Consider the following 16,143-nt stretch of genomic DNA (forward strand, 5'->3'; position numbering starts at 1 on the left):
CGACCATCATTTCGCGCAACACACGATAAACTGGTAATGTCAATTACGTTACGGCTACTTGCAGACTGGCGCGATGGCCGCAACATCCTCGACGGGAAATGCCAAAACCGCTTGTCCCGCGATTTCTGGGACACGCATCATCCGGGATTGATGTCAGTAACATTTTTTATTTTACGAAACGTCTTATAAAGTTATCCTATAAATAACTATACAGTTAGATTATAATTTATTGTAAAATAATAACGCTACAGATCTGATAACATATCAATATCAATATATGTAAATATTAAAAATAATATCTTTATTTGTAACAAAATTTGAATAATTTCGTAATATTTTTTAATATAATTCTTTGGCGCTCATTTCATTAGTAAGCATAATAAATTGCTGCTGTGGCAATAACAAAATTCTAATTTTTCAAAAAAATATGTAGATAGCTTAGTAAGTTGAACGCGGAAAGTACGAGCGAGGGAGTTGACTGAAAAACAAAATGATCGAAGGACTTTCCGTGGGCTCCGGATAATTCCTCGACTTACTAGATGGGTCAAGGCCTTTCTCTTTCTTACACGTAACTGCCTACGATCGAAGAAAGAGCACTGCGTAACGCACGAGGCAACCGTGGTTATTTAGTCACGCATCGTCTCAAGGAAACTGACCTATTAATCTTTCGAAGAAGAGCAAGTGCAACAAATTCACTCCCTGTTCGAATCAAGGTTTTGATAAAGGTAAGTTGGATCATTTTTTATTCGATAAATCGCAATATACGTATTTCGATATGTTATATTTTTTGTCGTAAATTGTGTGTGCATGTGTGAAACAAATTAAAAAAGAATATAGAATAGAATATATATCGAAATACTAATAGAATTTAGGTGATAAATGATTAACAGAACTTTAATTGAGATTTAATTGTTGAAATATGTAAATGTTCAGGAGTTCTTTAAGAGAGTTATAGATCCACTTAAAATCAATAATTCATTTAACTGCGTTTGTTATCTCACCAAGTCCTTGTATACTTAATGCCGAATTATCTCTCGTCGTGTTAAGTCGACACCGGACAAAATCTCAGTAACCCATGGAGATTTTTCTCGAGTTTACCGACAAAGTCAAGTGCGGCCAAACGAAAAAGAGTCGCGCGGCGGACAAAGTGTCTACTTGGCTTTCATCTCAAGTTTTCGGTTGTTATCTGAGCGCACCTACGTGTACATGTATCCATCTATCTATCCGTTTATCTGCCGACCGTGGAAGAATCGCCAGCATGCGTTTCTACGGTTACGATGCAAACACAATGCTAGCTCTTCGCGATTTTAACATCGTTTCACACAAAGAACGCTGCGCGTTGAAATGCGATCGAATAAAAATTCTCAGCAAAGTGTGTCCTGTCATTTCTCGTCTGATAAACAATAACATCAAATTTATTTCGAATTTTGGACAAACTATTATAAAACTTATCAAGAGTTATTTTTTTTTTTTTATAAATTGTCGATCCTGAAGTTGGCGCAGAGAATCTAACAAAATCGGATAAAGGAATGCGAAGACGGAGAATCGTCGACGGTCGAGAATTACGTCGCGTCAAAGGCGTTGCGATGTGAACGCGGCCTTATCAACGGTGCAACGCGCTACCGCACGAGCTCCATGCGCCCACGCCTCGCGCGTATGCAGCACACTCCGGAATAAATGCGTGTTTATCGCGGCGGTGGCGGTGGCGGTGGCGGCGCAGCTTTTGATGCCGGCAGCAGCTCGTGCTTGCTCCTTCGTCCCTCGCTCGCGCTCCGGCCTCTTTTCTCTCTCCTTAACGCAGCGCGAGGGCCCTCGCGCAGATGGGCCCGACCGATTTACATAAGGCCGAGAGAGCCGCGGCGGCCCGCGCGCTCACATCGCGCGGGGCCTTCCTCTTATTAAACGAACACACACGCACACGTGTATCCTTTATTAAGGGCGCAGGCAGCACACAAGCATCGCGCATCGCGCGGACACAGAAGCGCCGCGCATGCCTTGTTGCGCTAACAATACGACCGCCCACGTATGAGATATCTCGTTTTATTATTATCCCCCTGTCCGCTTTCTCTCTCTCTCTCTCTGCCTCTTTCCCCGACTCCTTCCTCCGCCTTTACCGTCTCTCCTGCTGTCCTCTGTCCGTTTCTTCTCCTTCGCTCGCGCTCGCCCTCGCCGCCCTTTCGCCGTTGCGTCGCGCGCGCGAACAACCGGCAGGATGCATCGCGGCTGCAGTAAGCCTCTCTGCGCTGATTCATCGTAGTACACTTAACTCTACCAACGCGTATGCGTTTGTCAGTCCTCGATAAGACAATGTTCTTTTTATTTGATGAAAAGATACACGTAATAATCGTGAGAAATTCAATGATTCGAATTAGATTCGATAATGAATAACTTGTAACGTATTAAACATTTAATTCCATTCATATATTGTTCTTCTTTTCTTCGAGAATGTACTTTGATGGTTACAAAAAAAAGCATTTTAAAAATTCTTTTTTAAATCAAGTATCCGAAAATTTAGCGGACTGTACACCGAAAGAGACTAATTAGCTTTTTAATTTAAATAGATGTGAACATTACAATTGAGCAATACATCATTTAGATAATTTTCACATTCCTGTTCGAGTTACAATGCGCAAAAAAAGCACGTTAAAAAAATATGGGCTTCAACGGTCCCTTGAAAGTCTGCTGCTCGTGATTTTAAACTCCGAAAAGAATCGTGAGTCACAGCCTCCATTGCTAGGATATCGCAATTGCGAGAGAAAAGGTTGCGGTAGATGGATCGCGAGGAGGGAAAAGAAAGCAAGAAAAATGTCGTCCGGATAACACCGGTGTGTCACGTCCGACTTCGTGAACACCACAGTCAGCGTCGCTGTCAGTGCGTGAAAGTTCGGAACAAAGATAAATTTGTACCAGGGCTCTTCCCCTCGCGCGGTGTTACCACATCGTGCCGTTCCCTGCGCGTCTCGCGCCGCAGCGTCCACGAGGAATGTACGTATTGCGCACGATATTTGGATAGACATAAAAGTGTCCACGGGGTGTCGAGGTGAAAAGCAAAGCTTCGCTAGATTCATGCTGTTCTCTCGAGATACAACAGCTTGCCCGTTAACATTTACAAATTACGTTCTCTCCAACCAAGAAGTTTCTTACATTGAAAAGAAAAAAAAATTTCTCCCGAGATTCTTTTTTTAAATCAAGCGTTCCACAAATTCACTGAGCCGAAAGATTAGCGGCTTTTCCACCTGAATAAATGTGAACACGCTAACTGAGCGGTATCATTCGGATAATACGCTAATTCGCACTAATGTCGTGACTTTGCGCGAACGCGCGAGTCGCCGAAGTGAGTCTTCATCAGCGTGACAAAACGGCTGATTATCTCGCGTGCGGACCCCGGAAGCCGCGCGATACGTATGAGCGATAACAGTAATTGCTCGCGTGACCATCGCTCGGGCGTGGAATTTCTGGCATTTACCCAAGGTACTCGTCAAAAATACTCAAGCATTCGTCACGCACGCTCGCGAAGACGATCGTGTTACCGGTGTGCACAGGGAATGTCTATATTCACCGGGCGATTTCTAACGCGTGGGGACCAGGACGCGCGGCACCATTCCCGCTATTATTCTTGTTCCTAAACGGTACTCCTTCTCTCTTCCGAAACGAAAAAGAAGCTGCGGAAAGAAGAACAGAGAAAGAGAGGGGGAGAGAGAGAGAGAGAGAGAGAGAGAGAGAGAGAGAGAGAGAGAGAGAGAGAGAGAGAGAGCGAGGCGCGGTTAAAAAGGCACTCGCGGAGCATTGTCAGTGACAAAACAAGAGAGGCCCCGGGATCACTGACGCCACTATCATAACGTATGAGCAACATATCGCATGACAAGAGGAGCCCCGGGAACACAGAGTCCCGCTGCTGACCCCTCTGACCCCCGTTGCTTTTTGTGCCGGTGTGCCCGGAGTCGAGAGTCGGACGCGGACCTTTAGGCGGTTCCAAAACTGCAAAACATGCCGACACGGTGAAGCGCGCCCGTAGGGCCTGCTCTCACGAAACTCACTGCCACGCTGAATTTCAGACTAATGCGAAACGCGATATTCGTCGTGCCGACGAGACACGGACGCCGTTTTCCCCTCTCGCGCTCCTCTGGGAACATTCGAGAATACGGCTGTGAGAAACGTCTTGAAAAATGTAACGTTTTATTTAATTGCATTATATTACGATTTTGTATGAAACCGGAAATTTGATATTAAAATATATATATATTGATAATAGATTAATTCTAAATTAAATACTCGTCTTAAATGTGTAATTGTGAGAGTTGAAAAATCGTGGTCCTTGAAAAATCGTCTTGCAGATTGTCGCACTGTACTCTATAATGTATATATTCTAATCTAACATCCAGCCGCGCGGTTGATTGTAAATTTCGATCGAGGATCGATTTACAAGTTTACGCATCGACACGTACGCGTACCACTGAGCCGGCATTTACCAGCAATAAGTAATGATAATTACAAGCTAATGGAGACGATGCTCGCGCGTCCGGTACGCGCCGCGGTGGCGCGGCGGCGTTTCGCATTCAGTATTTAAATTAACCGATCGATCGACCGTGTTCACCTCGCACATTATGCAAATGCCGCGAAAACACGTAAAAGTTTTTTGCAAAACCAATTACGCCGACGTGACACCACCGCGCCCGCCAGAAGTTAATTGCGAATTTTTGCACCGTACAGTCATTACGGCTCACGTTCACCTCGCTGCCCTCGCCTCCCTCACCATTCCTCCTACGATTCTCGCGAGGGAGAAAGGGAGAAAGAGGAGCGAGAGAGAAAAGGAGGCAGGCGAGGAAGGAAAAGTGGGGGAGAACCTTTCGCAATTCTGGACAGCCAGGAAATACCGGGGCACGAGCCATCACTCTTGAAGAATAAACTCGGACCGCGGCGACTGTTTAAAGTAATGAAATCTGGATAAGAGTAACGAAATACTTATAAAGCGTTAAGTGCACGTTGTTAATGCGAGACACTCTCCCGCAACGGTAGCAACAAGACATCCGACGTTGACGCTTTACTCTCCTCCTGCGCGTTAAACATCCGACCAAAGTAATAAAGATATGTTTCGCCGTGCGGTACAAGCTCCGGCTCTCGCTGGAACGTCTTTCAATCACCGAGCGCTCGAAAATATCTCGGGTACCTTCACGCTACTTTCCTGTTACGATGCATAAACGCACGAATATGTGAAAGGAACACGAAAAGAACACACTTTGCGAGATGTAATCGACGTAATTACAAGAGATATAATGACGAAACATAAGTTTAAAATCGTTTTGCGTTTGTAAAAAAACATTCTGACGTTTTACTTTAACGACGTTCTGTGGAAATCCTTCTAAATTATACAGGACGTTTATTAAAAAAAAAAAAAAAAAAAAATCTGAAACGCAGCTGTCCTTCTAGTTACATCAAATTTCTTATACAGCCGAAAATCAACGTCAAGCGTGGATCAGCTTCGCTCTCTCTTTCAAGAGAGAGAGTTCATTCATGGCGATCGTTTGTCACGCCGGTTCACCTATTTAAACGTCACGATCAGTCGACAAGTGTCGACAGAATGGCTACGTTAGCCTTGATACATTTCGCCTACACGCGTTCGGAGAACGGCTTTTCCATCTTCCGCGTGTCGTACACCACCTACGTGGCCTTTAGCTACTCAAGGACAACGTTCCGGCACCATCATTATCGCGACTTAAACAACGCGTAGACACAGCAGCAGGCACCTCGGCGATGACGAGCCGTAAAGCTCACCTGAGGTAAACATCCTCCTCCGCTCGTTCCCGTTTCTTCGCGCGACACGAAAACAAGTCGAGGAATAAAATATTTCCCCGAGAGGAGCAGCGGCTAACCGCGACACGTAACGCCCCCCTGTAATTTCGTAAGGACTCGTCGTCTCCGTCTCTTGCGCGCGCGAAGAGGTATTTGGAGATTGTGCAATCCGAATGCTTAATTGGATTATTGCGCAACGATTAGACGATATAAAAAGTAGGCGGTAATTAATTCAACTTCCTCTGTGGTGATAGGTAGCGCTGATCACAGACTATTGCTAGATATTACAATAACATAAATTATAATCTTTGTCTCAAACTGCGTTTCTTGAAGCACAGTTCCAATTTCTCCATATCACGAGTATTTGCGATAAATATTTTTGTCAACAAATGATATTCATCTAATTTAGGCAAAAATTATATGCCTTGTATTTTGTAAAACATTATTAAGATTAATTTGGGAAAACATATACAATTACGTTAGATTTGCGATATATTTCTTATGCATTTTTCACATCGATGCTTTTTCGTTTCTAATCAGACTTTCAGTAAACGCACTCCGTTTGATGCGCACGACGACGTCACAACCCTGACACAGGACTGCGCATGTGGGTAGCGCTGCAAAACGCGTAGGCCAAAACAATTCTCCGGTTAATTAAGATAATCGCTTATTTATGACGCCATACTGCACGTCGCGGCTTATCTGTCGCCGCACGGTGAAATTCGTTTTCGCGCGCGGAGAAAAGACGCGCGCGGTTTAATGGTCGAATTTCAATGCGAATGAGGTTACGCTTATGTACTATGTAGGTATCCTTATCAATGAGCGCACGCGAGTCGTGATTTAAATTCACGACTCTCCGTTACGAAGAAAAAGAAAAGAACCAATGGCTCCGTGGGCAGAGCGCAATGTGGATTACGCAAGAGATAAATCAATGATCCAGACACACGTATAATTTTAATGCAATCTTTGTCCGCGTGACACGGCGCATAATTTTATCGCGGCGATTATAATGAAATGCAATGACGTCTGGTACAACTTGTGCCTGCCGAATGTAAAATTTTTGGGGTAAACAATATCTTTTCAACGTTAATTGGAGTCTCGTGAGTAAACATGTAATTATAAAATATTTCAGATTCCATTAATATACAAAAGTATTTAATATCGCACTAGAAAGTTACAAAATTAATTATAGATTTGTGAATAAATTCCTATTAATTAAATATTAAATACAGTAGATGTAGATTCTAAGACATTCTATATACATGCTTTAAAAATTTTTTTTAAAATCACAACAGTCATGCTATGCTTTCGTACAATTCACTGCAAAATTATTTCATCGCGCATTATAATCTTGTCAAGTATATTGCAGGTAGACGGTGGCAGGTCATAGAGCGCGATAAACACGTCGCGAGATATTACTGTGAAAATTGCTGGAATAAAGGCGATGAAAGGCAAAGTGAGGCGCGGTCCTTCAACATGGCTCGCACCACGCGAGGGCATGCCGGGTGGTCGCTCGGTCGCTCATTGTGGGTCAGTGGGTCTAATTAGGTAATTAGCAATTTGTATCTCGCCTCAATCAAAGCCCTTTCCTTGCGTAACCGTCGGTACGTTACATTTAAGACTGCCAGGAAACTCTCGCAGATGCTGGGAACGTCTCTCTCTCTCTCTCTCTCTCTCTTTTGCATACGCTCGCCTTAATTCAATCGCAGAACTGGCAAAAAAAAGTTTCATGAAAAAACGACGAAAAAGAACAGAATTGTCGTGTGTCGTTTTTCGCCTGATGCTTCCTCCGGTCCTCGCGCAGCCACGAGTAATTACTCGCACAGGTCGGTAATTATTTTCTTCGCCGTCTTTTTTTCGCCGCGTGTATCGGAGGGATCGCATCGATCGAGATCGTGTGTGGTGCGGTCCCGGCGACGACTGTGGAACTCGAAGACGACGAAATATCGCGCGGGAGGGTCGCGACTCGCGACGATTATTAATCGCGACATTCAAGAAAAGTGTCCGCAGGTGCGTCGCCCGCTCCGCATGCGTGCGCATACATGCGCGCGAGCGGCAAATTGGGCGTCAGCGGCTTTATGCCAGGATGCGTAATTTACGCATCGTTCGCCGCCTTTTCGCCGCGAGGTAATGAAATGGTAATAAGCATGTTGCGATTCGGGGACGAGCCGCCGCCGCCGCCGCCACCGCCGCCGCTGCTGCCGTCACCGCCGCCGCCATCGCCGTCATTACGCCGCTAATGTGGGAAATTGTGCGCGCGGCCGTGGCCGGCAGAAAGAAATTACCGCCGCCGTGGTTGCATCGGCGTGACGGGTTTAAAGCGTTTAAAAGCGACATGAATTCTAAGTAGCTGGGCGAAAGCGCCTCTCTCAAATTTCCGCGCGATGATGCCTCCAGGAAGCACGAGAACTGAATTGGTCATTGAACAAAAAATAAAGTAAATTATATCTAAATTACGCAAATAATATTTGACAAATAAAAGATAGACAACGTCGCGCATTATGTATTGCGTCGTAATTATGAAATATATGATATCAGTTTGTGTTAGCTTCTTGAGATTTTTGTACAAGAGAGACATTTTTTTGATACGCGGTGTTCATAATTCAAATCCCGATGAAAAAGATAATCTTTTCTAGCCGCCGGATTTCTTCAGATATTCAGAGTGTTACGATATCTCGCGCGGATAGAAAAGAGAGACGACGAACGGATGAAGAGGAAGGCCACTGTGCCGCGCGAGGACGAGCCGGGATCGGGCCAGGTGGCCGACCGATTTGCCGCGACCACAATAGCGCGTGGGCCGTAGAATTGTCCTGCGAGCGCGCACACGCGAAGCGGCTCCATCGTTCCGGTGACGAAACGAGGCGTGCCGTGAGACTCGCGCGCCGCGTTTCATCGGCTCGTCGGGTCTTCCTGGTCAAAGAATTGTCATCCTATTCTTCCAGTAGAAAAAAATATGTTCAATGCACACAAATTTATTTCGCAAAGCTCAATATATATATATAAGATGCCTCCAATTATTTAATAATTAATCAGAATATTTTTTAATTGAAAAAGTTGATTTTTAATTACGTTCATTTATTTATATAATATATTATTATCTACTTTCACTTGAATTTTAACTGTGAAGCGAAGCAATTGGGAAAAAATGTCAACGTTAATCAATGTAATTGTTAACATTAATTACGGTAAAATTTTACAGACTATTATTGACATTTCCCATTGTTGGAGAAATAATTTCTTTATTATTGACATAGTGATGCCATATTTAATGTGTAAGATAATTGGATAGACGAGACGCAGATGAAGCACGACGGGTGTGTCTGTATTAATCGGCGTGTCGGCGAACAATCGAATTAGGCGTCTCCAGGCACGATCGCTCGCGGAAGGAAGAGAGGATGTCCCGTTTAATTCGCTACGCGTGGGCTCTGTCAGCGAGAATCGATTCCGAGCGGCGGTGGCAACGGTCAACGTTAACACTCGGTCACCAGAGTTCTTTGGCTCAGGAGATCTTTCGTCCTTTTCCTCCCTTTCCTCCTCGTAATCACGCTCTTGCTCGCGACGCGGCCGTTCGATCGGCCAGCCTTGAATACTAACGATCGTCACTTCCTTCCTCTCGTCAATGCTTTCCGCCGCCGTTGGCTACTGAATTTTAATTCGCCGTACCGTTCCGATGCACGCATTCTTCCGTTGCTTTACGTCTTAAACGTATGTGATTCGATTGCATTTCGTCCGGTATCTCGCGTGTTATAATTTCAAAAATTAATATCGGCAGGAAACCGACAATGCGCGTCTACGAACAAAATTCAAGTTTTTAATTTATTTTATAAAAAAAAAATACATTAATTAACATTAATATTGGCTGAAAACCTTAAGTTTGTATTTTATTTTTAAAATTTTTATACCCATTCATACATTCATAAATAAAATATTATTCTTCGTGTGCAATAAACATATATGACGATCGTTCTACATGGTGAAACTTGGCTTGCGTTTTCGTTGTAAATATGCCGTTACATTATATTTTTATATCCATTAAAAAGACATAAAATCACGGCGTGTGCTTCGGAGGGGAAGTAATCGTTTCGATCATTCAAAGGCACGTGGCCAAGCAGCGCGGTGTTATAAAACAGCGTGTTACTTGCGTAGGTCGTGCGGCGCAACCATCGAGCGTGTGCCCCTTTTTTTTTCTCGCGCACGCACGCGCGCCGATTTTTACGCCGTGCAGAGCGGCATACTCGCCGATTTCAATGCGATACTTTCTGGCCACGAACGGCTCTGATTCGACATATCGCGATCCGGTTCGCCCACGAGAACCCGGGGCACTGCGGTGCGTGTATGAATATGCAACGATAAAGCGCGATTTATTTATAAGTATGACGCCGGAGATCGATCCTTCGCGCGCGCTTACAGTCGAAATGCGAGATCTCGTCGTATTGGGAAAGGTCTGTACCTGACAAAAATCAAACATCTAAAATTTTGCCTTTGTGTTTCTTTTTTTATTATAAAATAACTAAAATATAGCCTCGAAATATTTAATATAAAATAATTATATATTTTAATAAAAAATAAAAAACCACTTTATTTTTTCTTTAGGAAAATCTCCTAAATATTAATCGTGACACAAATTAGAAGAAAAGGTGTATGAGACAATTAAGGGTAAAATTGTTATTAAAATTCTTAAATAAAAAGTGATAATTAGTAAAATATTTAAAAAATATATCTTATGTTTTTTCCTTCGTGACAAGAATTCGCAGATAAAACGATTCACGGAGGGTTGCAGGCGCAAAGTGGGTTAACTTCGGCAATGCGCCTGTTTTCAGGATCGGTTCTCGGCAAAACCGTAAAAGCCCGCTTTTACGGCCCGGCAAAAGTCGAAAGTTATGATCTTGCTTTTCATTTAATTAATCTCACAATCGTCGTCGTCGTACGCGAGCGCCCTCGAAAATTAGGCGACTGCGTGCCTTTATGTGCAGCGGCGCGAAGAAAAACGCGGTTTTCGCAGTCGCGTAATTGGCCATCATGCCGGTGGACTTTTCGAACACCAACGAACGATCATATAATTAAATCCGGTAAAGGCACGTCGCGCACTCGCAAATCAAGTTGACTCGCCGATAATACACGCTTTTGGACGTTTAGAGGAAAAAACACGAACGACAAATACGTGCTGACCGAATTGGTTTTTCTTGATCTTAAAGCACTTTCCGGAATCAAGGATATGTGCGAGATATATGTGACGACAATGCCACAAATCTATCTTGTTAAATTTATACAAAGAAATCCCGCTGACATGCCCGGTCGTGCTCGAGTATTATAGTCTACATTTTGAGCGTATATTTAAGTCCAATCGCTCTGTTTAATTCTCATCTAATATTCATTCGAGAAAAGATATCGCAAATCGGAGTAACAAATTTATATTTAAATATCTGTTAGAGGTATAAAATTATCTCTACAGCTGTTGCCGTAAATCGTCGTGTTACACGAGGTCTTATCTTAACAACGTATTTTTTCTTCTCTATACTAACTAGCACCCGCCTCGATCGTATAATACGCCGCCTTAATAAATGCAACGGTACGAAGGTCGCGGTAGCGGTACGAAAGGTAAGAAGCGAGACCGAATACGAGTGAAACTTTCCTAAGACGGTCACTCGAAATATATTTGTCGTTCGTATCGCGCACAGATATTCCGATAAGCGTAACGATCGGCGCGAGCTTCCGTCATCGCGATGCGAGTTTACGGGAAGAGGAAGCTGGAGCCACCTCCTAATTACGAAATTCCCGATCTCTGGTATACTTTGTCGCGGACGCCAATTAGTGCTCAGCATGAAATTCGTTTCCACGCGATTCGTTTCACGGTGAAAATATCCCGCGCATTCACTTTCCACATCGTTATTTAGTAGTAGATTTAAGAAGTTTTGAAAGAGGCCCTTAAGTGAAACGATATTATAAAGATTTAATAATCTTGGAATTTTGAATACATAATAATTTATTTATAATTATTCATCAAATAAAATAAATTATGTTTTGCCAAATAACGGGTCATATAATTAAAAGTAAGAAACCAAGTGATTATAGATCTAATGAAGACTTTTAGCAAACTCTAACTGATCGCTTATTTGCAAATTCAGCGCTGTTGTTGTTCACTAAAAAAACGCGAAATTTTTGTAATGACCATACGGGCTTGTCGCGTAGGACGTCTCATTAATGACGATGTCTCATTAAGCGCAGCGCTACTCGAGGTTATTGGTTTTATAGGATAGAAAGGAGAGGCCCCTTCGAGCACACGGCGCATAATTCTGACATAATTTTCCATTACGAAACGAGCGTGCAAGTTTGCGCGCCAGTATAACGAATGTATTAGGACGAGATACGCCGACGATAATTAGCTCGGTGTAATCGGCGACCGTACTTTCGTATCTCAACTGCGCGATATACTCGCGAATGTGCACTAAGAAATTCATTACATCACTTTATAGCATCATAAGATAGAGACGCAATCGGAAAATCGGACGTATCTTTGATAGTTTGTAAAAATCAGTGGAAAAAATCGTGTCGAGTCAGACAGGGTACAAAAATTCGAGAAATTTTCAAATTCTGTCTATGATTATTAATTATATATCTTGTATCTTTTTAGAAAACTTCGCATTTGTCAAAGGAGTAGAAAAATAATGACAGGAAAACAAAGAGAGAAGCAAGAAAGAAATCAGAAAGATTGCGAAGGATATTTACTGAAGCCTCAAATCGGCCCGCACCCTTCTGCTGCGAGAATTTACGATTGTCCACGCGAAAGCGTAGGTAATCGGCGATGATATCACCGTTATAAATAGGCACGCCTCCTGCCTCTCGTGTGCACATATATACACGGCCCTCACACGCGAATCTGCACCTACCTGTCTGCACGAATGCCCGCACTGTCTCTTTCCCGTAGACCGCCGCACACATACGCATTTAAATACATGCACAGGTGATCGAGCAAGGTATCTGTCGAAATTTACCCGCCAATGTTCCAAAAGACTCGATAATAACGTTGGAACATTCTAAAGGAATTTATCGCCTGTCTATCAGATTTATGAAAATTGTTTCGTAATTTTTTTGAACAAAACAAGAGCGACTCGTTATTAATCTATTAATCCATTAAAGTGCTTGGCATTCAAGTTTTTTGTGGACATCCTAATTTTTCACCTATTCTTTAACGGCTTTGAGATGCCTTTTGAAATTTTAATGAGAAAGATATAAGATGTCATTATTGATTTCCACGGCCGTCCATAAAAAGGTATTGTCGACGGTGTGCGCTCTCGTTGCGCGTCCTTCGCACGGGCTGTGAAGGGAGAGCGCTTCGAGAGCATCCAATGGCAAGAAGTAATTACAGAAAAAGGCGACCAATGAACGTGACAAAGTAACGTTCTGAAGAGTATGCGCACGCACGATAGCACCATGGTTTTAATGAGGACTTGACCACGGCGAATCGATGTATATATATACCGCGGAATTTCGTCAACGAAAAAAGCTTGGCACGCGTTCAATTCACCGCGAAAGAAACAGCCGCAAAGTTTTGAAAGCGGCATCGATACTTACACGCTTGTCTGCGGACGAAATTATTGAAATCATTTTCTTTTATTCGGCACACACTAAGAATCTCTCGGACTCAATCTTATTTTACACACAGACTGATAGTATTTAAAAACTGAAGAAGATTCAAGATTTGTAAAACTTTGCAAGACACAATCTTGAGACGGAAATAAATTAATTAAATGCTGCATTTGTTGTTTGTAATAATAAAAGTGAGAAATTTTCAATTATCGTATGTTTGCCGTTATAAAACTGATAAGAAGTAATACTGAACGCTACGGCAATGCTAGTGTCATCGATATCACTATTTTATCCGTGGGAAGTCGCGTCCTGAATACAAAACGGAGATCTAACTTGAGGAACGATCGGCTGATGCCGGCAGTTATAGCGGAAATGAGTGAATGGGCTGGAGAGAGCTGCATTTTGCGCGGTGATAAAAGCTCCGTGCCGCGGCGCGCACTTTTTTATTGGATAAAAAATCGCCGGAATCCAAATCGATAATCGAGCGGTGCTCGCGGATCGGCGCCGAATAACGAGCGGATGATTACAGTCGCCGTGGGGCGTAATGGCGAGCTGCCCGCGATTGTTAAAGGCAGCCCTTCTCAGCACTTTCTTCGATTACAGGCGCCTTCTAGAGGATGCTCGTTTCGCACCATGTAGCATTACGGGATATGTAACTGCAACGACGCATGCTGTGAGGTGCATACAACATGCTAGCGCATAAGCAGCTCGGACTGCATTGCATAATAATAATAAATTCCCCCCGCACATAATTAATCGATCGGAAGCGATCGCCGCGCGAAGAAACCGTTAGATCTTTATGCATCGTTTACCCCGGATGTCGGGAGATGACGTTTCCGTTTCTATGACAGAGTAAATAAACGCGCTGCGAAAAATGGAGACAGAGTGATGTGAACTAAACGAAGCCGAGCATTGACGGGTGAATTTTAATCCTAACAAGATATTTCAAAAATATCTTGTGCAAAATATTAATAGAAATTAAAAGTTTTGTCAAACGTTGAAACTGAATTATAAAAGTAAGAATTTGATAAAAACTAGATATATTCAGAGGAAAAATTGTTAAAAAATATTTAAACGCGCGTTACCAAAAAATTACATTAAGATTCGGCCAACACAAGTAACGACTTCATTTTTGACTCTCAATAGAGTTTGTAAGTTCACGATTACTCTTTTTTTACGCTAAAATTAAATCTCGACATAAATTTGACATGAATAAGAGATGTGTACTCACATTCCTTGTTGCGGTCCATGGCGTGCTGGAGAGGCGAATCGTCGACCTCCGCCTTCGGCGGCGATTGATTGCCCTCGGCCATCTCCGATCCCGATCCTGGGACAACACCCGCGGTCTTCCTTCCTGTCGCGTTCGCCGCTGCTTTATCCTGCTGCGGCGAGAGCTTCGTCCCTTTCTTACCGCTTCCAGCGTCCCTGCAGGCCCGAAGGACGGACCAAAACAAGCAAAACGCCGCCGTTTTGTGAATTAATCTTTCATACGTCGCCGCGTTGCATCGCGTCGGCTCGAAGAGAGACCGATTGAAGCCCCGAGTGTCAATCGGACCTCGGGTCCTTCGTCGTTCCAGGCGTGTTTTTGCCGCGAATGATGGAATGACAGATCAATCGGTACTCAATGGGACGACGTTTTCTAATGAAAACGTCGAAAAGGCCGCTCTTTCCTTCTCTTTGAGCGCGAGGCGAATCTTCACACGGCAAGAAATATCTGACGGTCAAGTTGTATTTATATCGAAAATTTATATCTCGATTATGTATCCGAGAGTCTACATATAATTTTAAATAAATTAAAAATGTCTGCTAATATTGCATGCCTTATTATCAAAAATTTGCACTATTATATGTGGAAAGACTTTGTATTACAAATTGCAGAAAATTGATGCTTCAATGTAAACTTTAATATGTCAACGCTTAAAATTTCTGATACTTATCGGATTTATAAAAAACCGTACATGTTTTCTACTGCTATATCGTTGCTATATAATGCAAGTATCGTGTAAATCACATGTGACGTAAAATAATCTCGGCGAATAATCTGCATATAATAGAGAGAATATCGAGTCGCGTTCCTTTTTCGATGAAAGGGTAAGATCATTTTAGTCGTTGAAGGGTGAAAACATTATCTCAATGGGCTCGACGATGGTAAGTTTATGACAGTTTCGTCCAGCGATGATCTATGATGCGTTTGTCGCGAGCAAAATGTCACGCAAAAATTTGATATCTTCGCACTTATCCTGCGAAAAGTTCAGAGAAAATTGTGCTCACTCGGCGAGATCCGTGAGTAGGAAAGTGGCGAGTCGATTAAGGATTTTAAAGCATTGAGCCAAACGATCGAGCGAGGTAGTTTAAAATCCTGAAGGGAAAGTTCCGAGAAAAGATTACTCGTCACAGCTGGAGATAGGAAGCCGGTCGTTAGGAGCGTTTATATTCTCGCGTAACGATTACACGCGGTGCTGATACTAAATTGCGGGTTAATCGCCCGCTCGGCGCGGCCCTAGTCGCGCAATTCAGCGGCAGATTAAGGCACTCGGAAGCTTATAGGCGTACGCGAACTAATATCGGTGCTTTCCATCTAAAAATTATGCCGCGAAAATTTGGAGTCAAACAAATTCTAATTTTTTTATTATTTAAAATCAAGCATTATTGTAACAAAAAACAAATATCACGTAATTAATAACATTTAAATATAAAAATATTGTTTTTCACTATTATTAAATATTATAATTTCGTATATTTTACACCTCGAATATTTATCGAATC

The 16,143-nt window shown here is 42.9% G+C and overlaps 1 protein-coding gene across 3 annotated transcripts in view; it reads right to left on the bottom strand.

Moving 5' to 3' along the window:
• The window catches only part of Mrtf (Myocardin-related transcription factor), a 211,812-nt gene that overhangs the window by 45,238 nt on the left and 150,431 nt on the right, over positions 1–16,143 (bottom strand). For all 3 annotated transcript variants that reach the window (XM_067359899.1, XM_012367993.2, XM_012367994.2), the window contains one exon: positions 14,609–14,802. In XM_067359899.1, coding sequence (XP_067216000.1) covers positions 14,609–14,802 — 194 coding nt within the window. The remainder of the gene's footprint in view (positions 1–14,608; positions 14,803–16,143) is intronic.

The sequence above is a fragment of the Linepithema humile genome, chromosome 1 (assembly GCF_040581485.1).
Source record: "Linepithema humile isolate Giens D197 chromosome 1, Lhum_UNIL_v1.0, whole genome shotgun sequence".
NCBI lineage: Eukaryota > Metazoa > Arthropoda > Insecta > Hymenoptera > Formicidae > Linepithema > Linepithema humile.